We start from the raw sequence: 24,420 nt of genomic DNA, 5'->3' as shown, positions 1-24,420 counted from the left end.
ACGTCCAGGACTAGGCCAAATCACAGCCGATTTGGGGATCATTTAGACATCTACACAGGAATGTCAAGATGACGTCGAAATATGACATTACCATGAATAGGCATATTCAGTTATTCTGCTATGTACACAGTGTGTATTCAGCAGCGTTATACATAATTATATCCAGATTAACCTTTATTCTACATTTTCAAAAAATAAAACACCTGGCCGTGGTTTGAACCCAGGACCTCCAGCTTTGGGGTCTGCTACTTTACCCCTACACCATCCTTCCACAGCAATGACGAGGCACGGATGTAACCTTATTATGGCATAAACTTGTTTTTATTCAAACGTGGGTGTCAAGTCTTTGTGGATCGGGCATTACTGTGTGACATCTAAACCAACTGTGTATTATGTTACAGCAGATGCAGAACCCCAAAACACATTAACCCCACCCAAAATGCTACATTCCAACTTCCAGTAGTAGTAGTAGTAGTAGTAGTAGTAGTAATAGTAGCAGAAGTAGTAATAGTAGTAGTAGTAGTGTTGGTAGTAGTGGGAGTGGTAGCAGTAGTAGCAGCAGTAGTTGTAATTGACCGGTTAATGAGTTGTGGGCAATTTAGTGTTGGCGTGTGTTTCATTAAAAGTTTCGAGATTTATCATTTCAAAACGGTTTCACGTATCCAAAACCCTTTAATAACCTTAGATCGGGGTAGTCCATAGATGACCCAGAAAAAGTTTTGTGTGATTTGGCCAAACGGTCTAGGAGGAGCTCGCAAAAGTAGGTTTTTGATCAAATTCAAAATGGCGGAAAATCTACCACACAGAAATGGGCGTGGCCTAGTGGGTTAGATACATGATGCTCCAGGGAAACCAGTAGATGTGGAATTTTGATTCTACAGCTCGCAGTTCAGAAGTTATGGACCGACAAACGTGAAATTGGCTGTTATAGCGCCACCGTCTGGTGGATTGGTGTAATTGTTTTACTCTGAGTAGTGGGTGATGTCGTGAACCTGTGTGGAAAGTTTGGGTGATGGGGGGTGTATGGTTTCTGAGATCCACACACTTTTAGGGCAGGAAAAGAACAAAAGCAAATACACAAAAGTTTAGACATTTATCATTTCAAAACGGTTTCACGTATCCAAAATCCTTTAATAACTTTGGGTCGGGGTAGTCCATAGATGACCCAGAATAATTCCTATGTGATTTGGCCAAATGGTCTAGGAGGAGTTCGCAAAAGTAGGTTTTTGATAAAATTCAAAATGGCGGAAAATCTAGGCACACGCAAATGGGCGGGGCCTAGATGGATAGATGCGTATTGATCCAAGGAATCCCTGAGAAGTGAAATTTTTAGTATAGGACACACGGTTCAGAAGATATGGACCATAACGCGAAATGGTCTGTTATAGCGCCACCATCTGGCCGATATGGGTCATTTTTTGTTTCTGAGTAGTGAGGCACATTTACAATCTATGTGCCCAGTCTGGCTACGCTGAGCATTACAGTTTCTGCTGTACATACAGTTTTACCGGAGAAGAAGAAAAAAAAAAAAATCGGAACAGATACAATAGGGATCCACGCACTTCGTGCTTGGACCCCTAATAAGATGTCTAGTCAGGGATAATGGAAAACCGAGGGGAGGGAGGGAGGGAGCGTGAGGGATTAAGGGTATGTGTGTCCTAGTCGCTGCACTAGCGCCTCCTATAGTCGGTCGGGCGCCTGTTCGGGGGGAGGGGAACTGGCTTGATCCTCGCGCGCACTACGTCCTGCCGGTGAAACTCCTCACTGTCAGGTGAAAAGAAGTGGCTAGCGACTGCACATGTATCGGAGGAAGCATGTACTAGTCTACAAGTCAGCCGAGATCGGCAGAGGGGGTGGAGCAACGACCGGGACAGCAGGGGGGATTGGCCAAGTACAATTGGGGAGAAAATAGGAGAACATTTTCAAAAAGGAGTGGAGAATAATGTAAAATGTCAATGCGATGGAGGAAGGGAAGGGAGAGACAGAGACAGGTGAATAGAGAGGAAGGCCGAGGTGGAGGGAGGAGGCCTGATAGGCTACAGTGTACCAGCAGTCATGCATGTGCCCTGCTGGACGCCCCCAACACTCTGAGGCATGTCAATAAGCCATGCGTGGAACAGACAGACTCATCATCCTTGACTGTGCAGTGTGCACCGCAGAGTATCCAGCTGTAGGGCACTATTTGAAACAGAAACATGTTGACAGGTCTCTGCTGCACATATGTTTTAAAAGAAATTATGAAATAAACTGAGATGGAATGGCTTTAAAGTATGCTTGGCTTAGCCTGGAATCAAGCACGTGGAAAATGAATTTGGTTTTGGAAAAATAGATCATTACTGTTCATACTTGGGGAAAAAAGAATTAAACTGTGTCAAGCAAGGACTCAAATGACCTACAATAAAAACCAGAGGCTGTTTTAATTTAATTGTGCAATCAGTAATTTTCTGAGAGTAGGTGTCATTTCCCCAAACACTGAATACCTCTGTGTGGAATCAATCTGTTCAGTTTCTCAGCCAGCAAAAAGAAGGTTAATCCAAGACAGGTTGGCATGAGGGTGCATGAGAGGTAAAGGGTTGATGGTTCAAGAAATACTGCAATGACATTCCATGGATTCTTGCTCCAAGGACAGTCAATTAAAACTAGCATCCTCCTTATATAGCTGTCTGTTTCAATCTATGGCCCACTGATGATGTCACAATGCCCATGACATCATCAGTGATGTCATCAGTGACATCATTATTGGCCAAAATCATCTTATGACATCACTGACGATGTCATAGGCACTGATGATGTCATAGGCATTGTGACATCATCCGTGATGCCATAGGCATTGGAGCATCATCCGTGACAGTGATGCGAAGTTGGGTAATTGTTCGCTGCGCATGCCAATAGAGCAGGCGATTGTGCGCTGTGCGTGCCAATAGAGCAGGCAAGTCCACGCAGCAGCCGAGCTGCGTGCGGCAAGCCTAGGGTTTCAGCCCTGAAGGGGCCGATACCGGCAGATACCACTGTTATGTCGATGGCCGATATCCTAGTGTTCTAGAAAAGCACTAGGATCAATGCTATCAATGAAAATGGAAGGTGATTGTGAGGTCAGGGTCAGCTATAGCGCAGCAGCCCTGAAACTAGTAGGGACTCGGTGTCTTGCTCAAGGACACTCCAGCAGGGCAGATGCTCGCTGACAGGGGGCTTGACCCTGGGTCCTGCTGTTTAAGGACAGACTCTCTACGCCACCCTGATACCCCATCACATAGGTATCGGCAGTCAATAAGTGCTTATTGGTGCATCAGTTAATCACAGAACTGCCAGGAGGACAACATGGAGGGGGGTCTCTCCCACTCTGTCTACCAGTCTGCTGTTGTTGTTTTTTTTACTTATTTTCAGTCTGACCTGGCCAGGGCACCAGACCCAACAGCTGTTCATTTAGTACACACACAACCATCCATTCATCAGGTCAGAACTGCAGATTGATTCACACACACACACGCACGACGCGCACGCACACAAACCACCCTCAAGGCAAACTAGCTGGTGCAAGGCAATGGTGGACATCTGCAACATGCTGACTGCCATCAGCTGGGACTAGGGCTGGATATCGCCACTGTTTTCCCAATTTGATACCATTCTGATAAATAAAGTCCTGATATTTCAGTTAAAATACCAATTTTGCTTGGATATGAATTTATGAAAGATATTCTCCAAGATCTAATGCTGTAAATTGTACAAGGAACCATCTAACCTGGTGCATTATCAAAAATATCAATGTTTGCAGATGTTTACGAGATCTGGTTGCGCTAAAAACCAAACCACGCGAGTCTAACGGGGTTAAAGCTTCAAGAGTTCATGGGAAAAGGCATTATATTAAAAGATTGAGATTGGCATTTATGAATCGATATCAGTTCCTTCAAATGAATATCGATTCGATATCGATGGATATACAGATTTTTTTCAACCCAGCCCTAGGTAGGACTGAACCTCTGCTTGTCTCTATTAACTAAACTCGTTCCACCTTCTGCAAACACCTACATATTTTTAGATGCTTGTTCTTCAGATCAGACAACAAGCTCCACGCTGAACTGAACTCCCAAAATAATTAATTGGTGCAACGTTTCAACCCAGAGTGAGCCGGTCTGAGGGAGTATTTGGGCGTACGCTTTGAAGTGAAATGCCGTGCAAATGAAACTGACTGAAAGCTACATTCAACAAGGGAGTCATTTCCTCAGCGGGGGACAAAGAAAGCTTCTGAAACAGATGAAAAGTGATTCACTCTGGCTGAAAAGAAAGGACACCAGCTGCCTGGGATCCAAAGTACTGAAATCGATCTCATGGCTATGACAGGAGTTATCATTCATGTGATGGCATCGCTATGGTAGCAGGAGTGGGCAGTCATAAACCGTTTTCCGCTCCCGGTATAATTGTTTTGCATAATTTAGCGTACTTCTGCTTGGTTCAATTTGGTTTCTGAATTGCTGAGCAGGCTGTTTCGAGAGAAGGGTAACCTGTCCACAACAGCCTATTGTTAGTGGATTTCTTTTGTTTGGAGGCAGTTGATTTTTCACCTGGTGCAAGGTCACCTGAATGTGCATAGATACACTTCTGCTGTCAGTAATCAAGTCTACTCACTCACTCTCCCCCTTTTTTTTTTAGAGTGAGAAAGGGAAACAGCTATAATGGGGGGGTGCGGGTGCCCTAATAATTAAAGTCAGAATTCCTTAGCAAATATTGATAGCATACATTAGATTACGCCAGTGAAATACTATGAATGAATACTACTTGTATTAATATTAAAATCTTTTTTGTGTAATACTGTGTTAATCTATGACTGTAGACAGATTAATAGCTGCCTTCCCTGCTTGTCTGAACCTTCACAGTAGACTGGTGAACAACAGCAAAAACAATGAGGCCAGCGACAAGCCGAATCAGCAAATACTTTGTCTGAGGGGGAGGCAATGCGCATTTGCGTGGAACCGCACACACACACACACACACACACACACACACACACACACACACACACACACACGCACACACACACACGACACAATCACATTTTCAGCATCTCTCGAGGCCTTATTCATGCAATTATTGTTGTTGCTGAGATCAATAGCAGCAGGGGTAGAACATATTTGTGATGTTGTTCTATACCAGTATAAGCCTAGCTGTAGATATGTGGGGAGGACACCAGAGATTTCTGTTAATCTTTCTGAAGGTGTTTATGAGTCTAATTCAAATGACACATTTGTGATAGGATAATGGCATCCATGCACTTAAGCATTCAAGCTTTGTTTCTACACAAGTGCTCACCACAAATAGCACAAGGGATAGTTACATCACATCCTGCAGATTGGTGAATATCAGAAGTGGCAGAATATTCACATTGGAGAATTTTAGGCCATGTTTAGATGACAACCGTCTCTGCATAAAACGGCAAACTAGTGTTGCGTTCTTCTAACCTTTTATTTCGCATTTATACACAGCGTTTGTGGTAACGATTTGCGTGCAGACTGAAGCTGCAAAAGAATCAGAGCAGCGTCAAGTGAGCCAGAATAACACTGAAACTTCTGGTTAAAACCTTCACAATAATGGTAATTAAATAAACTAATAGTCTTATTGATGCATGTTGCAATGTTTTTTTTGTGTGATCCGAAATACACAGAAGACATATAAGATACAGACAACTAAAAGTCCATTTTAACACGTCGTGAGTCGACGGCCCTGATTTTTATTTACCCAGTTATAAAATATGGCTTTTATTTTAGAGGTAAAAACGCCTAGCTTCCCCTATTCTGTCTGTCTACGCGATAGAGTGACACAGAACTGAAGTCATGAATGGTAATAAACTGCTCCAGATTGGATTACAGAATAAAAACCCAGTAAAGCAACATAAAAAATACTTGTTTTCTTTGCAACACAATTGGGACTTCACTTGAGAATGCATTGCGGTGAGTTGTCTTCAATTATTCAATGCAGTGATTAATAGGCTATGTGCGACGTTAGCACTTAATGAAGATTATGTGTTTTTAGCAAATCGTTATCACGTTTGTTGAATGTCAATGCGACACATTGTGCCTGTGCCATAAGGCTGTATAGTATTTGGCTAGTTCAATGCTCATATTGCCTACCATTGTCTTCCATGGCGAAGGGGGGCTGTGTCGTCACCTGAATTGCGTTTTTCCACTTTACACGGCAACAGTTAGGGGCAGCGTAATCAAGAATTCCACTCTGGGACCTGTTTTAACTTTTTTGCGTTTTCAGGCACCAATAACGCTGTTCCTGTGTAAAGGGGAAGGCACTAACGCAAAAAAAGTTTGCCGTTTTATGCAGGGAGCGTTGCCATGTAAACAGGGCCTTAGGCTCCTTCTTTATACAACCTTCGAGCTGCAGTTCTTAAACCTTCCAAATTTCCTTTTTGGAGAAGATTAATTTGGGTAAATGTTGCCTCTAACATTATGCACTAGCTACCATAATGTATTCTGGCTAAAAGATGCATGATAAAAAAAAAATGTCTGTATTCCATGATAAACATGGCTTCATGTTGCTCAAAACGTAACTTGCATGGGGTGTTTTTCCATAGATAATAGGATTTGAAAGCTGTTTAGTGGAGCCAAATATTGTTCTAATGACAGACTACATTCTAATGGCGGGAACTTCATAAAAAATGCTCGATTTTGCAGCAGCTTTTCTAAAAAATTGCAATGCAATTTGCAAAGTTTGATGTGATTTTTGTGTGGTAAAATTGCGGGAACTGACAAAAAGTTAAAGTTGAAGAACCTGTTTGCCATTTTTGCTGAGAAATCGTAGGATTTTTTTTAAAATTGCAAGCCCCCACAAATATTGCGGCGATTAATTGAATTTGCATTAATTATTGCAATTGAAAATCGCAATTTCTGGAGGGACAGATTTTTCTGTTTTGCTCAATAAAATATATTTTTCAAGAATTCTCAATGCTGTAAAAAGCTGTCAGGAAAAAAGAAGCGGCTGGCACATGTATCAGAGGAAGCATGTGCTCGTCTGCAACTCTCCCCAGATGGGCAGAGGGGGTGGACAAACCATCGGGACAGCAGGGGGAATTGGCCAAGTACAACTGGGGAGAAAATGTGTGTGTGTGTGTGTGTGTGTGTGTGCGTGCGACTTCTCACCTCACAGGTGCAGGTGAGTCTGCGTGGGTGAGGTGCCTCCTGCTGGAGCTGGTACACTGGGTCAGAAACACACAGCCATCACCAAAAGCACGTTCTAACTGTACATGTACGTACGTATTCTTACTGAGTGTAAGAAACCCTCGGGATAGTGAATCGCAGTAGGGATGGGCATCGAATTTCGAATTTTCGAATAATCGTTGTTATTATCAAGGTCGACTTTTATTATTGAAATTCGAAAAAAAAAAAAAAAAAAAAAAAAAAAAAAAAAAAATTTAGTGAAATGTTGCATTGTCTCCCCTGATTCTAAGAAATCGCTTGGTTTGAGCAAGTAGAACAATTTTTATAAGCATTTTAAGCAAGGTTTATGGAAAAATGAATGGCGGATGAAATCCCATGAAGAGGGAGAGGGGGTGACTTTGGCACCCCTTTGGCACTCAGACCTGAGCCTACTAAATATTTAATGAACCACTCATGATTGTCAAAACTGTTTTTTATTTTCGAAAATGTCAATGTCATGTAACATGTTCTTTACTTCAGTGGTGCAATGCTTGTTTGAGCTAAAAATCCACAGCAGAAGCTTTTTATATTAATTAATAAAGCCGTAGACTTAGAATCAGGGGAGACAATGCAACATTTCACTCACAAAAAAAAAAAAAAAAAAAAAATTACATTTTTATTTTTATTTTCGAATTTCGAATTAAATTCGAATTTGGCCAGCGAATTTCGAATAGTGTTTTTGCTAGAAATGCCCATCCCTAAATCGCAGTGTGTTCAAGTAAACCAAAGTAAAACAAGTTTATGGTCAGTAATACAAAAAGGTGTGCCACAACAACAGAAAGACAAGAAAATACTCAAAGCAGCAATAAAAAACAAACAATGATTGTGTTAAATACTCACAGTAGGACTTCCACACCGGTGGCCTGTATTCATCATGGTCTGAGAACAGAAACAAAAATTGCTTCAAGAACAACATAACTGCCTCATTCGTTCAACTCTATTTCCTTTGCCACAGTGCCCCCATGTGGTTAGAGCAGGATAGTGATCAGTCATGACTTCATCTGCCTGGCTGTGTCCCAGTTTTAATCCCATCCATCAACCAGATAAGATTTGAGGGGATTAAGTGTGGTAAGATCAGGAAGTAATCTTGATTCCCTTGTCAGATCCTCTGTACTGGTAGAGAGCTCTCGCTATCTCTTTCTGCACAGAAATCAAATGAAAGCACAAATACAACTCCCTGAAAATATGAAGCTTTATATATCGTATAATATCTACGCAACACAAAGGAGCCAAAATGCTAGTTTTGTGGATGAACAGTTGCTGCTGTTTTATGAATTCCTACAGATCACATATGGATTTAAAGCCTAATCACTGAAACCAATAAAGGCCATTTCAGTTGTATCAATGGCAATAGTTAAATAAACAGTTTATTGTCTATTAAAGGCCAACATTCAAAAGCTTCTTGCACTCAAAACATGATATGAGTAAAGGCTTCCAGCTTCCAGCAAGTTGCTATAGTTTGAGTGCAAGTACTTTGGATATTAGATTGATGTACCGAGCTGAACACTTACTAGTTCTCATGAGACACTGCATTTATGCTGAGTCTTTATTGCTTTGTCGTGTCAAGAATGACACTGATCATGAATGGAGACTAAGCAACTGAATAAATAAATGTACTCTATGCAGCATCAAATGCTGTAGGCTATGGTAAGTCTGTGAATAGATTGCTTGTTAAATCAGCTAATGACATTTATCTTGCTTACACACAGACAGGCTTTTGCTGCTTCTCCCCCGGGCCAGGCCTACCCGTCTTAATTATGTATCGGTATTAATGTCAGAGCACTGTTTCCTCACTAATTGTTTAGAGGTGGTGGACCACTAGAATCGCTGCTGGAGAAAATGTGAAAAGACCATTACGATTTAAAAGCAGAACATGTTTCCCCCCTGGCACTGATTTGGTGGAACACTTGGACTTCAGAAGCTCATTTGTTCATGTGGCAGATTAATTACTTGGATGGACATTTCAGTAGATGTTATACGGAACATTTGAACTCCCAAGTCCTCTATGCCAGACACCACAAATGAACAAGAACACCCATTTCCACGACAACATGAACAGAATTCAATGGCATCCATCTTGTGCACTGAGGGAGATTACTGTGAAATACTAATAGTTGTCTTTTTTAGTGCCCGTTCAAATTCTGTGGCTGACTGATTACTTTAATTTCAAAACATTGCTGCACACTCACAGCCTTAATGTCATATAATACTAACTAGTAAGTAGGGATGCAACGATTATAGATTTTGATGATCCGATTGTGTAAATTACCCCGCCCCTACATCTACAAAAACCTCTACAGGAAACACTGCTAATACATCGTGGTGATGAATGTGCAGGTTTTAATTGAAGGTTGATGTAGTTCTTTGCACCTTGCAAATTCTGGGATATACATTATCTCCCATCTTCTCTGTGTGGGTAAAACTAACAGCCTGTTTCCTGTCTTGGTGTGTGTATGCGTACACTACAAGTCTTATCTATTCAACACTCCCTCCCGCTATCCTGTCTTCAAAAATAACCTTCAATCCTGAATCCTGTGTTTCTTTCTCTCCCAAGGCAACATGCACACACGTACGCACTCAAAATAAGCTACTAGACATAACTAACACATCCATTGTAGATACTGCTGTGTCTGCAAACCCCATTAAGGAGCATATGAAACCTTTTCATATACGGGCAAGGACAGACACAAATTCCTGAGGCAATAAGCCAATTTCTTAATTCACTGGTCACTGTGAGCCCTTTCACTATGTACCAGGCAAACTAAAGCCATGATCAGAAAATCTGACGAATATACTGACCAATGTGAAATCTACCCGTTTCTCTGAAAGTGGTATATACTGTTTATTACACAATAGCAGATATCCATTTCATTTGGGATGGGAAATATGACTCCAGATAAAGGCAGAATGATACTAGGGGGTAGTAAATCGGCTTACCGAAGACATTTAAGGCCATCCTGCGATATGACGATGTACAATTAACTAAAATATCTCAGGTTCCAGCAAAATGTAGTCACTTAGTTCAAAACCTAAAAGACAATGAGGGGAAACAAAGAATTAGAAGAAAGCATTCAACCACTCACTGCAGTGAGGTAGCTAGGCTACATGCAGGTCAAAATAGCTGACTAACGTTAAAACAACAAATCATCAAGCAAGGCAGCAGCTCAGTTGATGAGAGAGCTAACGTTAGCGGATTCGATCAGTTCAGATAGCAAGCTCAGCTGAGTCCTGGGTAAAAACGAAATATGCTGGAGTTTTAACGTACACTATAAATTAAGAGTATGTTTCAATGGACACACGCCGACAGTGGTTTATAAGAGTTTATAATTATGGGATGCTACTTTGTTTATTTAATTTAACGGTTAGCTATTAGCTCATACTCACATTCGCATCCATTCTACATTGTGGTCGCCATCTTGTTGGGTCACGTGATCAGGCCCTCCGCTTGCCCACCAGATTTGAGGGATCACCATGGCAACGAGCGGTGGCAATGGTAGTGGACGGCGCATAGAAAAGTTTACCAGAGCGGCGCAAGGACGTTTTCATTCCCGGTTAAATGTTGGGTTTAGCTCAATATGTTGGACGTATCGGACATAATTATGTCCGATATTAATGTTAGCGAACTTTTGGTTTTCAAAAAACAAGTAACACGCCTCTCTACTCTGTCTAGCCACAAAGTTACAGGTAAGGCCTGTTAACACTACGCTAGCTAAGTTAGCTGCTTGTTAGGTATGGGTGCCGGTGGGTAACTTTTGGAAATAAGAAACAATTCATATTATCAGAATTTAAATATTTCACTCAGTGTCTTTTCAAATTTATTCTACCCCAGACACATGAAACACGGCCGGTTAGCTCAGTTGGTTAGAGCGTGGTGCTAATAACGCCAAGGTCGCGGGTTCGATCCCCGTACTGGCCACTAAGCTTTTGACAGGCCTGTCCCCAAGACGGGATGAACCAACCTTACAAAACCCATCTTCGCCATTTCCGGTTCGGCTCGGCTCCGTCCAGATTTGTAGCGTACAGATCATTCCATTACATTCCCCATAGCGTCACTTCCCCAAATCACCATGAGGTGGCGCCGTTCGGCTGCACAACACTTTCTTCCCCTCTGACACTGTAGTGCCGGGTGCCTGGTGCTGGAGGCAGTGTGGTGCTCTTTATTGTTCGAGTAGAGAGCTCGATCTACGGCTTCCCACATTTGTTTCAATGTAGCCGAGGCGCGACTCGCACACACTGTGCCGATCTGGGTTATGGCCACCACGCAGAAACCACGTCCTGCCTGAGCGGACCGGAGAGGAGAGAGAACACGGTGAAGGCAAACTAACTTGCAGGACTGTGGGATTTACCTTACCGCCTGTGTTGGAGATATAGGAAAGGCTATCTGGATCCTGAAGAAAGGGGGTAAGGAATCAAGCTACCAGCCAGGATTGTGTGGCTGTGAGGTTACACGTAGCCTACCTAGTATCCATTGAATGGCACCCACTAAGATAGCCAGTTCATGGTGGAAATAGTGTTTTCAGATTGAAGAAAAAAACATTTTGGCTTCGTAAGGCGTATGAGCCCGACCTTGTCTCTCAAGTATAATTGCTTGCTTCGACCCCCCCCACACACACATACACAGCTACCAGCTTGGTCATTTTCTTAATCGGCTGACCTAGGAGGTCCACCGTCCAGCAGGACTCCTTTTACTGTAAGCTATGTTACACGAGGAGGATAGCCTGCTCCAAGAAGTACTTGAAACATGCAAATGCACACCAACACTAGGATGATACAATGTTACACAGTAGTTAATTAACAAAACTTAAAAACAAAAAAACATCTATTGATTTTAATGGACTTCATTGTGGGTTCAGTCCCCCCACCCTAGGTATTTCCTGCTGTTTTGTGTTAATGCAGATCACAACCCATAGCCTTGTAATTGTAAGTCTTTTGTCATTGTCAAAACGTTGCCACATGCTCACACACCAGCCCAGTCTCTGAAGCCCATTTTAGTGTGAGCAGGTTGCTTAGCCTACTGACATCTTTACCCTGCCCTAAAGGATTACTCTGCTAACCTACATTCAGGGGCTTGCACTTAGCCAACTGGGCTATGTGTCTTTGAATGGGTCTCTGGGTTTAGAGAGTGTGTAGTACTGTGTGTATTTTATGTTCCATTCCACGCGGCTGTAGTGTGCATTGCTCACTAGCTCCTCTGTGTGTTTTGCGTGTGTGTGCATGCATGTGTGTTGCTCAGTTCAACATGTCTCTTCTATGACTTTTTTAACAGTCTGCAGCTTGCTATGAACAGCCCTGTAGGTCCTTTTTTTATTGTCAGAGCCAGACCTTGACCCCCTCCCCAACGCAATGCATCACCACTAGTACCAGGTGACAAAGGACATCAGCTGACAAGCGCATTTACTTCATTCCCTTTCCTCATATTGATCCCAGAGGGGCGAACTCTCTTTTGGCTTGCCCCCTCCCGCCCTAGTGTACGCTGAGGTCACAGCACAGGGTCAGTGACAGAGCAGCACCCGTAAAACTGACAGGGGTTCAGTCTGGCTCAAAGACATGTGAACATGTGGCTTCCAGTATAAGGGTGGTCTCCCTAATCAATACGTCACCCTGCTGCCCATTAGATTTTTCTAATCAATATCTTGTTTAATGGCAGGTAGAGATGGGTGAGCCACTCTCTTTCTGTCTTTCTCTTTCACTCTCTCTCTCTCTCTCTCTCTCTCTCTCTGACACATACGCACAAAGGCCATTCTCCTCCCCAGGGCAACAAAACAGCCTAATGGCGACTGAAGAGTGTAACCTTGACGAACATGGTCTCAAGCACCATCATGATGGTAGTAAACGTGGAGCAGCTTTGATGTAGCCCTCAAATGTGCCTGACTGTTAGGCTGTAGCCTGGCTGTAGTCAGGTATGTCATTTTTCAGGTTAGTTAGTCAGGCAGTTAGACTGTCATAAATGTGAAATGAGGATTAACATCTTATTTCCATTGCGGTCTTCAGTTAAGATTAGGTTGATGTTCTGAGGCAAGTTTAGCATATTACTAAATGGCGTTGTCATTATAGCCATTATATCTGTAGGGCGGCTACATCTAAGTTTATCAAAATGTTTGTGCATGTAGTGTACAGTCATTCCAATTAAATAAAGACCCCCATTTTCCTGCCATTTCCCTTCCATGCTTCTGTTTTCTTGTGTTGTTTTGATCCAAACCTGCACATGTACAGAGATCCACACTGAGACGCAGGGCTAAAGACGCACAGTCTCACCCAAACCATGTAGTTTTAGTTTTTCATGAATTAAATTATGACATCTGTGTTGTTGTCATCGTTTATTTTTATCCATTTTTGTTAACCTGGCATATGTTGTTTATGTCCATATTTACATATAGTCTACATATTCAAGCTCTCTCCGTTTCACCAACCTACACACGCACGTACGTACGTACAGACACACGCATACTGTATGTACACATCCGATTCCTGGGCCTAGCTTCCCTCTCACAAACTGCTAGGGAATGTTCATCTGAACCAGAGCATGTGAGCGGAGTGGAGCAGTGATAATTACCGCTCCTCGCTCATGGAGCGGCCCTTTCCACCCACTCCATCGCTCACGGCCGCGCCGCTCCAGACCGCTCCCCGCTCCATACAGATTTCACCCGCTCGCACTCACCGCTCCGCTCCAAAAAATAAAAAAGATAAAAGGCCAGGGTGTTTTAATTTGCGTTTAAATGCCTGGGCAATGGGCATCGCTCACTACAAATAACATGAGCTCAGCAGAGTCGGCTGCATGTTCGTTGGCGCACCCGGCCGCAGCCCTTAAAGCAAATAGCCTAATAGTGTATATGTGTCTTTATGTGCACCAAGGGGAAAATGACGAATGCTGGCCGAAAAAAAAAGGTCGGATTCAATGTATGTAGATTAATAGAAACTAATTAAAAAAAGCTGATAAGGAAAATGTGTGGGGGTGCAACAAAATTAAACTTCAAAGAGAGGGGCATCACGAGCGCAAGGCAGAAAAGGAATAAGCATACCGCTTATTACATGTTCAATAATAGCCTGAGGAGTCTGACTTAGACTCAGGAGTCTGACTCAGACTCAGGAGTCTGACTCAGACTCCTCAGGCTATTAACGTTCGGTCTGTCTTCAGGGTCAGGGTCCATGAGTCTCTTCCTTCTTGTCTCGCAGCAGCTGGCAAGAAAATAGTGGGCGTGCACATGGCCACAAACCGAACATGTTGTGAGCGAAACTTGAGCAGGTGATCGGTGCCGCTCCAACTTTTGCTCCGGTACCGCTCTGGTCACCGCTCAAGCCAAAACCCCCCCGCTCCGCTCACATGCTCTGATCTGAACAGCATTTCAAAGGCTGCTTGGTTGGGAGGCCCTGGTCCCTCAGAGTTAAAGGCTGCTTGGTTGGGAGGCCCTGGTCCCTCAGAGTTAAAGGCTGCTTGGTTGGGAGGCCCTGGTCCCTCTGAGTTAAAGGCTGGTTGGTTGGGAGGCCCTGGTCCCTCAGAGTTAAAGGCTGCTTGGTTGGGAGGCCCTGGTCCCTCTGAGTTAAAGGCTGGTTGGTTGGGAGGCCCTGGTCCCTCTGAGTTAAAGGCTGGTTGGTTGGGAGGCCCTGGTCCCTCTGAGTTAAAGGCTGCTTGGTTGGGAGGCCCTGGTCCCTCAGAGTTAAAGGCTGCTTGGTTGGGAGGCCCTGGTCCCTCTGAGTTAAAGGCTGGTTGGTTGGGAGGCCCTGGTCCCTCTGAGTTAAAGGCTGCTTGGTTGGGAGGCCCTGGTCCCTCAGAGTTAAAGGCTGCTTGGTTGGGAGGCCCTGGTCCCTCTGAGTTAAAGGCTGCTTGGTTGGGAGGCCCTGGTCCCTCTGAGTTAAAGGCTGGTTGGTTGGGAGGCCCTGGTCCCTAGCTGTACGCTCCCACAGTAGCTTTCTTTGTGCCTGTGTGACCGCCTTGCTCTGTATTCCTCTCTTGCTCAGTAATGTTCCGTCCCCGGCGCCTGCAGAGAGGACACAATGAAAGTTCACAATGAGACAATGAAAGTATTTTCCACATTTTGCATTTATGTAGTTGTGGTATTGGTCTTACATGTGGGGTAACACAAAATTAACAATTTGTATGTCATTCCTGTGGTATGAATCAGTGTTGTTATCGAGTCGAGATGGACTCGAACTCGGAATCAAGTCACGATTCCTGGACACATTTTCAGGACTTGTGACTCGACTTGGACTTGAGCACTGATGACTCGGACTTGGATCTGAACATTCATGCATTCGGACTCGGCCTTGTTATTTGGGGGCGGGGGGGGGGGGGGGGGGTTAATAGTCATAGAGCTGAACAGTCACGTGACATCTCTTGCCCCGGAAGTGAGTTTCCCATTCGTTTTCCCCATAGATATGTCGAAAAATCCTTATGACCAGTTTTAAGGCTGGAATCAAGCCAACTCGTGACCTACTGAATCGGGAGTGACCATAAAACATTTCACTTGGTGCAAAAAATTAAAATAAAGTGGTAGGTCATGGGTTGGCTTGAGTAACTCTTGGACTTGGACTCAGGTGATGGGGACTCGACTTGAACTCGACCCGGATTCTTCTTTTGTGACTCGGAGTTGGACTCGGACTCGAGATATAGTGACTTGACTACAACAATGGTACTGTGTATGAAGACAGTCCAGTCAGCATTTATGAACATGAATGACTCAGCTAAAACTTTACAGAGTTATGTTTTGGGACAGAAGGCCAATGTTCCCGTTCATTTTTAATGAGAAAATACTGTTTTCTTATTATATTACGTGTTACTTGCATTCCTGGTTTTAAAACATGGTCTGCAGCAGGCTCCCTGTGAGTGAGAGTTTGTGTTGAGAATGAAGGGAGGCAGGCAGCGCTCCAGCCTGCAGAGTATGATCTACTGTGTGTCAAGGTAATTGGCACCTGCTTGTTAGTGTGAATGTTTAAGTAGTGCTATAAACTGGTTCTGAGTTCACACTTGTTTCCCTTTGAAGGTTCACAGGGAGAGAGAAATGAGTAACCCAAACTGAAGCGTAGGGTTTCAGAAACAGATATTGTATTCAAAGCAGCACCAGTGCTCCTGGGTTTAAAAATGTTGTATTTATTTCTTTGCATTTTTCAATCTTTGCATTGTTGTTGACAACAGCTTCTGTCATGTCACTCATCATTGCTTAGAAAATATCACCAACAAGAAAACAACTCGAACAGTATCTTGAATCTTCAAGATACATAACCGCATATGGGGGACCAAGTCTGCCAAATGAATGCATTTATGCTATGAGAACATAGGAAATAAAATACAGTCTAAAAGGAACACTCTGCCAATTTTCAACCAGCTTTGTATCATTACAACATCAGTAGTGAGAAAACTGTAAGCAGTTGTGCAGTCATTCATTTAGTTGAACAGTTATTGAGAGTTGATTTGAGTTAAGTTGTGGACCAGTTGTATCATTTGTGTACGAATGACATCACTGGTCCACAACTCAAATCAACTCTCAATAACTGTCAATTAGTCAAACTACTATAAATGAATGACTGAAAAACTACTTACAGTTTTCTGGTATACTTCTGATGTTGTAATAATACAAAGCTGGTTGAAAATGGACAAAGTGTACCTTTAAATCAGTAACTAAATTGATAAATTTGAAAAAAGCACAGAGAAAGAGGAAATCAATTGATAATTCAATTTAAACGTTTAAAATAGAAATAAAAATGAATACATAGACAAATATAGTCTATACTCTGTCTATACTGTATATATATAGAGTAGAAGTACTGGCTGAGAATTAGCTATTAGCTGTTACACATACAGACATTGACCCTCTAGTTTGGAGTAATTTGAAGAAATTCCTCATCAGCTGACCTGTTCATTGAACCAGAGTTCAGATGAAGGAGCAGCTGAGAAACTGACCGCCTGCTGTTATTTGCACCCTCTTGCTGTAAGTGGCTGTAAAGCTGCCTTCACATCATCAGAGATCTGCTCTTCTCTCACCGCTAGGTCGAGCGGAGAGCAGTGTAGCTGTAGCTGTTGCTAGGCAACATTGTTTTCACTCATGAAAGGTCTTTGGTAACTAGGTCAAAGTTGAAATAATTTGAACCTTGAAATTCGAGCGGTGTGTCAGGTAGAGCTGCAACGATTAATCGATTAGTCGATCGACAGACAAATAATCCACAACTATTTTGATAATCGATTAATCGTTTTGAGTAATTTTGTAAGAAATAAGTAAAAATTCTTAAATGTGAATATTTTCTGGTTTCTTTACTCCTCTATGACAGTAAACTAAATATCCTTGGGTTGTGGACGAAACAAGACATTAGAGGATGTCATCTTGGGCTTTGGGAAACACTGATCGACAGGTTTTCAGCATTCTCTGACATTTTAGAGGATTAAACAACTAATTGATTAATCGAGAAAATAATCGACAGATGAATCGATAATGAAAATAATCATTAGTTGCAGCCCGACGTGCGTGATGGTAAGAATAGCGGTGCCCCATAGTTGGACGGCACCCCTCTCCCCCTGCGAAAACAATGAGCGGTTTAACGCCGATCATGTGTATGGGCCCTACGTCTAATGAGACAAATCTTTGCCAATAGACCTTATTCGCTAACCGCGGATGGCGCCATATTGTTGACATACCGTCCTGCAGCTGACAACTATAGTAACGGCCTTATCGTCGTTTCTGTTCCATTACAAAATAGCGATAGTGATGACCGCAATAAAAACCCCAGAGTTGTTGTTTGTATGCTGCCGTTAATGCCTGTAATAATAAACAAAAGAAAAAACAAGGTGAACAGACTTTGCTGTGAGGAGCTGTCAGAAAGTTTCACCTGTCTCTCCTAACTATCCACACATCTCTCCTGTGCTGCTGACGTATCCTCAGTCTCGCTCCCTTCACGTCTGTGGACGGTAGAGATAGAAACAAACCACGGGGACTTTATTGCTGTCATTACTACAGCCATGCCTAACGCAGGTCACCATCCGAACACAATTGGAACGATACAGGTAACGCTAACGGCGGCTAGCTTCCTATAAACGCTGCTCTCACATTATAGTTGTCACTTAAGAGCTGCAGCGCTATGTGGAGAACATGGCGGCGGTGGGCGTGTCCGTACATGAGTGACGTCAATCGAATAAGGTCTCTAGTGCTAGTTTGATGACTACGCCTGAATCTTACAATTGTGATGACCCTCCCACCACAACAATAATGTATTAGCTAAAACTAAGGACTAAACAAACTACTACAAACCAGCCACGTGCAGTCAATCAGCCTAACAACCCCAACCACCAGGCTCCTGCAAGACGTGCCTAGGAGAGTGGGAGTCGTCAGTGACGGTGTAGTCTCAACGCCAGACCCATGAGAGTTCTTACGCTGATACACTACGTTACTGCATGCTGCCGAGCTCTCTCTGGGTCTGGGACACTTTCCCTCAGAGGGCTGTTAGAGGAGGGAACCGTTCACTTGGCCAGTCATATGCCAGTGATGGCTTCAGTCCTCTGGGGACTTCAGTCCGCGGAGTCTGTATTTGAGTCTGGGGAGAGACTAGTGACAGTGTGACTCCCCTTTAATTGAAATGTGGCAAAAAATGACTAGATTAATGTATGAATGAAAATGTCCTAACATTCATGTCTTTGATGGTGCGAGGAAACCAGAGCACCCGGAGAAAACCCACACGAAGACGGGGAGAATGGTAAATGGTAAATGGTCTGCATTTATATAGCGCTTTTATCCAAAGCGCTTTACAATGAGTAGATAGTCTACATTCACCCATTCATACACCAATGGCGGCAGGCTGCCACGCAGGGTGCCTACACACCATCGGGAGCAATTTGGGGTTAAGTGTCTTGCCCAAGGACACAACAACAGCAGCTGGGAGGGAGCGGGGATCGAACCGCCAACCCTTGCGTCATTGGCCGACCCGCTCTACCTCCTGAGCTAAAGCCGTCCCATGCAAACTCCACACAGAAAGGACCTGGGACGGACCGGGGTTCGAACCCGGGACCTTCCTTGCTTTGAGGCAACAGCGCTAACCACTGAGCCACCGTGTCGTCGGATATATATCCCATAAATATACTGTATTTACTTTGTTTTTGGATACAAGAAAACTCATCTTCTAAGTTAGGAGGCATATCCAAGAATGGAGTCATGCAGTCCAAACCCATCAAGATATTTCTGGATAATGAGCTGCTAAAATGTGACGGAGCTTTCGTTTCTGTCTGGTGGAAGAAGTAGGCTAGCAGATGAGAAGAACAGCATGTGTTCCCACAGGTGTAATGACTAACTTGAATGTCAGCTCCCTTTGATTCAGTCGGGTCACTTCCTTGGCCAGGCTCCAGTTTCTTGTTACAGCCTTTGTCACTCAGCTGCAGAGAAGTACTGGATTGTGTGGATAGTGTGTGTGTGTGTGGGTGGGGGACTAAAGATAGCGTTGTTTTTTTAGGGCACTCTGTTTGCATATGGTTTTATTACTTCCCAGGTCCCTTGTGAATTCTGGACACAAGAGAGGACTGTTTTTGGGTAGTGAGTGACTGAGGCCGATTCGGTCGGTTCTAACCATTAATGCAAACATACAGTATAGCTTAATTCGTGTTTTTTTTTCTTTGTGTAAGTTCTCTATCTGTGGTAATAGATACTTTATTGATCCATAAAGAAGAAGTTAGGCTAATCTTTTCACACTTGCCATCCCCCCGCCCTCCACACTGTGGAGCATGTGTGGGATGTGGAGTCCACAGGGAGGTCAGAGCCAGGGTCAGCTAGAGAGAGGAGCCCCCTGAAGCTGTAGGGATTCAGTGTCTTGAGCATTGCAGATGCTTGCTGTCATGAGCTCTTAAAGCCAAGTCCTCCAGTTGAAGGACAGTCTCTCTGCTCACTACACCTCCCTGCTGCCACCCGCCGCACCTTATTATACTACTAGTAGAGATACTGTAATGCTTGTAAAACATGCTCTGTGACACCAAAGGAGGTAACGTAGATCCCGCTACTGAAGGCCTAATAGACCTATTAATCAGTATACTGACCAATAAGTCCTTAATGACTTATTGCTGAACTAATTTGTGAACATGTAATGACCTAAGCTAGAGTGTAGCTCTAAATGTAAAACAAAAACAGAATGGTAATCCTACCCCGCAAAAAAAGGGATTGGATATCGTCTAATTAATTATGCCTTTTAATGGATCACATGGGACCATAAAGGGTTAAACCATTTGTGTTCACTTGAATGATAAGCCAGTCTTTGCTGAATAGAATAACAACACACATATGACCTAGATAACCTACCACTTGATACCAACCAGCAGGGTTGGACCAGGGTTACTTGACCCATGTTCAACCCTTCTTTTGTCAATTTACACCAGTCAGTCAACACTGGTTATATGGGGCATTCCTTTATAACTAGGGACTGGTAATCTGATGGTTCAAAGGTCATGAGATGGGGCGGTGACGTCTCCAGAGCTGGTATTTCCCATTCCAAACTCGTAGGAGCCTCAGCAGCCCCGACCTGAAAAATCCAAGATGGCTGCTCCGCGCAACAACAGTAGAGTTATAATCATAGTAAATGCTGTTTATTAGCACTTCTGTCTTGTTTGTGTCTCATTAAATCAGCTGTACACACAGCACTGTCTAACTTCTATCTGTGTGGACATGTTGCTGTAGTGTTTATGCAAAAGTTCGTGAAATGCCTTGTTATCAACTATTATTGCTAACAATGGCTATTGGCTGCCCTGGCTAGCGCGACTGGATTTGACTGGATCTGACCAAGAGCTGACTCATTTAAACAGATGTGACGCAATTCAACAGTGAACTTCCAAGCTCCCAGTTTTCTGCAAATAAAACGCTAACCAAACGGATGTGACATCATTCAACAGCTACATCCTAGTTTGTTTGCGATAAAGGAACGGGCGCCAATATCCCTGGTCATGGAAATTCACATTGGACCCGGGTCACAACCTGAGAGAGATGCAACAATTGGCATAGGCTCTTAGCATAAGAAATAGTAACCTGGGTGGTGCCATTCACACTGAAATCAACCCAGTGGTACAGCCCAGCTCTCGAGGCAACCCAGGTTAACATGTTCACACCCAGAACCAACCTGGGAACAACCCTGGTTGAACCCTCGGTGTGGAAGGGGTAATACACAGACACTCAGCAGACCAGTCAAGTAGGTTGGAAACATTGGATCAGTGACTGCTTTGATTAGAGTTGTGTGTGTGTGTGTGTGTATGTGTGTGTGTGTGTGTGTGTGTGTGTGTCGGGGCAGTGTGGTGGTGTGTAACCCTGGTCCCTGCGTTGCCCTCTCTCACTGTCTTCTGAAACATTCCAGAGCCTTGATGTCACCAACCGTCTCAGAGGCTTTTTATTGTCTGGGGTCGAAGTTTATCAAGAGTGGGCGTGGGATAGGAGGAGGGGGACTGAACTGTGTGTGTGTGTGTGTGTTTATGTCTGGCAGAGGGGGGGGGGGGGCGTTGAGTCAAGTTGTCTTTATGTGTCCCAGACCATATCTCATCTGGCCTACATTGTGAAGCTTTGATTCAAGTCTGAACGGGTCTTCAACAGAGTTTTCCCTTCAGCAAGCATGGAGGAAATGCAGTAAATCCCACCTGCATGTACTTGGACTAGGTGTGTGTGTGTGTGTGTGTGTGTGTGTGGGGGTGTGGGTGTGTCTATATCCCTTGGCTCACCTCCTACATCTAGCTATAACATGGAACTGTCCCAGGCTCTGTGGTTTACACACTCATCTCAATTCCAACCAATAAAAATTCACCACTGAATAACACACTGACAGAATATCTTGTGGTTTCTACATTGTGCAAGGCAAATTTCTTCAGACTGGATAAATGTTCTAAGATTCATTGCACATTTCTTGAACTAATTAAGCACAAAGTTTCCATTCGAGCCAGGTTCTCTACATTGAGCTACTACAAGAAAAGCTTACCTCTTCATATTAAATCGGAGGCAAATCTTGTAATTTTACCAGGCTTCAGACCGTTTACAGCAGGTTAAACCTTTTTATTTGTCCAGGCTTCAGACCGTTTACAGCAGGTTAAACCTTTTTATTTGTCCAGGCTTCAGACTGTTTACAGCAGGTTAAACCTTTTTATTTGTCCAGGCTTCAGACCGTTTACAGCAGGTTAAACCTTTTTATTTTTCCAGGCTTCAGACCGTTTACAGCAGGTTAAACCTTTTTAGTTTTCCAGGCTTCAGACCGTTTACAGCAGGTTAAACCTTTTTATTTGTCCAGGCTTCAGACCGTTTACAGCAGGTTAAACCTTTTTATTTGTCCAGGCTTCAGACCGTTTACAGCAGGTTAAACATTTTTATTTTTCCAGGCTTCAGACTGTTTACAGCAGGTTAAACCTTTTTATTTGTCCAGGCTTCAGACCGTTTACAGCAGGTTAAACCTTTTTATTTGTCCAGGCTTCAGACCGTTTACAGCAGGTTAAACCTTTTTATTTGTCCAGGCTTCAGACTGTTTACAGCAGGTTAAACCTTTTTATTTGTCCAGGCTTCAGACCGTTTACAGCAGGTTAAACCTTTTTATTTGTCCAGGCTTCAGACCGTTTACAGCAGGTTAAACCTTTTTATTTGTCCAGGCTTCAGACCGTTTACAGCAGGTTAAACCTTTTTATTTGTCCAGGCTTCAGACCGTTTACAGCAAGTTAAACCTTTTTAGTTTTCCAGGCTTCAGACCGTTTACAGCAGGTTAAACCTTTTTATTTGTCCAGGCTTCAGACCGTTTACAGCAGGTTAAACCTTTTTATTTGTCCAGGCTTCAGACTGTTTACAGCAGGTTAAACCTTTTTATTTGTCCAGGCTTCAGACCGTTTACAGCAGGTTAAACCTTTTTAGTTTTCCAGGCTTCAGACCGTTTACAGCAGGTTAAACCTTTTTATTTGTCCAGGCTTCAGACCGTTTACAGCAGGTTAAACCTTTTTATTTGTCCAGGCTTCAGACCGTTTACAGCAGGTTAAACCTTTTTATTTGTCCAGGCTTCAGACCGTTTACAGCAGGTTAAACCTTTTTATTTGTCCAGGCTTCAGACCGTTTACAGCAGGTTAAACCTTTTTAGTTTTCCAGGCTTCAGACCATTTACAGCAGGTTAAACTTTTTTATTTTCCAGGCTTCAGACCATTTACAGCAGGTTAAACCTTTTTAGTTTTCCAGGCTTCAGACCATTTACAGCAGGTTAAACCTTTTTATTTGTCCAGGCTTCAGACCGTTTACAGCAGGTTAAACCTTTTACTTTTCCAGGCTTCAGACCGTTTACTAGGGATGGGCATTTTAAGCAATTTAAATACTCGAGTACTCTCCTTCTATTATGAACGAGTACTCGAGTACTTGCGTGGGGGGGGGGGGGGGGCGGGGGGTCTGTGTGATTACTATGGTAATGACGGAGCAGGGGTAATCTGCTGTGTGTGGGGCTGTTCACACATAACGTTTGCATTTTTGCATGGAGAAAGCGTTACCTGGAGCATGTGAGGAGAGGGACTGACTGACTGTGATATTAGGTGAGGTGACGCTCAGCTAACGTCTAAAGCCTACCTCAGACAGCATCTCCGATGGTTGGATGGATGGCATTAGCGCTTCGGAGCGGACAATATTGTTGTGAAACAAGCGAAGGCTCAATTCCAATACATGTCCATTGTCCAGTATCATCAATTTTACTTACACTAACGTAAATCCACGGATTACAAGGTCCGGTGTTCTGCCAAAAAGTGAAAACTGACCACTGACCAGTGTGATTAACGTTACAGCTGCAGCTAAATAGTGATCACCATGAAGCGATTGTCTCCCAAAAAGCGATTCTTTCTCCACATTTCTTGTGACTAACGTTATGGGAAACGACAGTGTAGTCAGTAAACTACTGCAAAGTTTTGAATGAGTTTTATCGGGCGTGCGCTATGAAGAAGCGTGCATCTGTCTCCTTCGGGAGCATATCTTCAGCCACCATTTTCGGGATGAGCTGGAAAACTTCCGGTTAAAACTTTCAAAATAATGTTACTTAAACAAAAGTAAATAGCTTATTTATGCACGTTGGAGGAGAAAAGGGTATTTCAACGAACGAAGCAGCAAACCTTGTATCAAAATACTCGTGATGTTATATGGCGTGAAACTATGGCTGTAACGCATTACTCAAAGTAGATAAGGTTACAACTTGCGTTACAATAAGCCTTTTTTTTTATTTTGAAATCAACAAAGCGGATGATGTACTTGTACATTGTGGCTGACTTGACGCCCGTGCA

At 43.4% G+C, this 24,420-nt stretch overlaps 2 protein-coding genes across 4 annotated transcripts in view; one reads left to right on the top strand and one right to left on the bottom strand.

Annotated features, from left to right (window-relative positions):
• The window catches only part of LOC310772741 (N-chimaerin), a gene marked incomplete at its 3' end in the record, with an annotated part of 48,104 nt that extends 37,497 nt beyond the window's left edge, over window positions 1-10,607 (bottom strand). Inside the window, exons 1-4 of the mRNA XM_083632649.1 lie at window positions 10,581-10,607; window positions 10,134-10,225; window positions 8,037-8,075; window positions 7,140-7,195 (exon numbers count right to left, since the gene is read on the bottom strand). Coding sequence (XP_083488775.1) covers window positions 7,140-7,195; window positions 8,037-8,075; window positions 10,134-10,152 — 114 coding nt within the window. The 5' untranslated portion in view covers window positions 10,153-10,225; window positions 10,581-10,607. The remainder of the gene's footprint in view (window positions 1-7,139; window positions 7,196-8,036; window positions 8,076-10,133; window positions 10,226-10,580) is intronic.
• An 832-nt stretch (window positions 10,608-11,439) lies between these two features.
• The window catches only part of LOC310772574 (FERM, ARHGEF and pleckstrin domain-containing protein 1-like), a 135,072-nt gene continuing 122,091 nt past the window's right edge, over window positions 11,440-24,420 (top strand). For all 3 annotated transcript variants that reach the window (XM_083632405.1, XM_083632406.1, XM_083632404.1), the window contains exon 1: window positions 11,440-11,597. The gene's annotated coding sequence lies outside the window, so the exon portion shown is untranslated. The remainder of the gene's footprint in view (window positions 11,598-24,420) is intronic.

The sequence above is a fragment of the Poromitra crassiceps genome, assembly GCF_964638095.1.
Source record: "Poromitra crassiceps genome assembly, chromosome: 3".
Taxonomy (NCBI): Eukaryota; Metazoa; Chordata; class Actinopteri; order Beryciformes; family Melamphaidae; genus Poromitra; species Poromitra crassiceps.
This window is presented reverse-complemented; position numbering and strand designations above follow the sequence as displayed.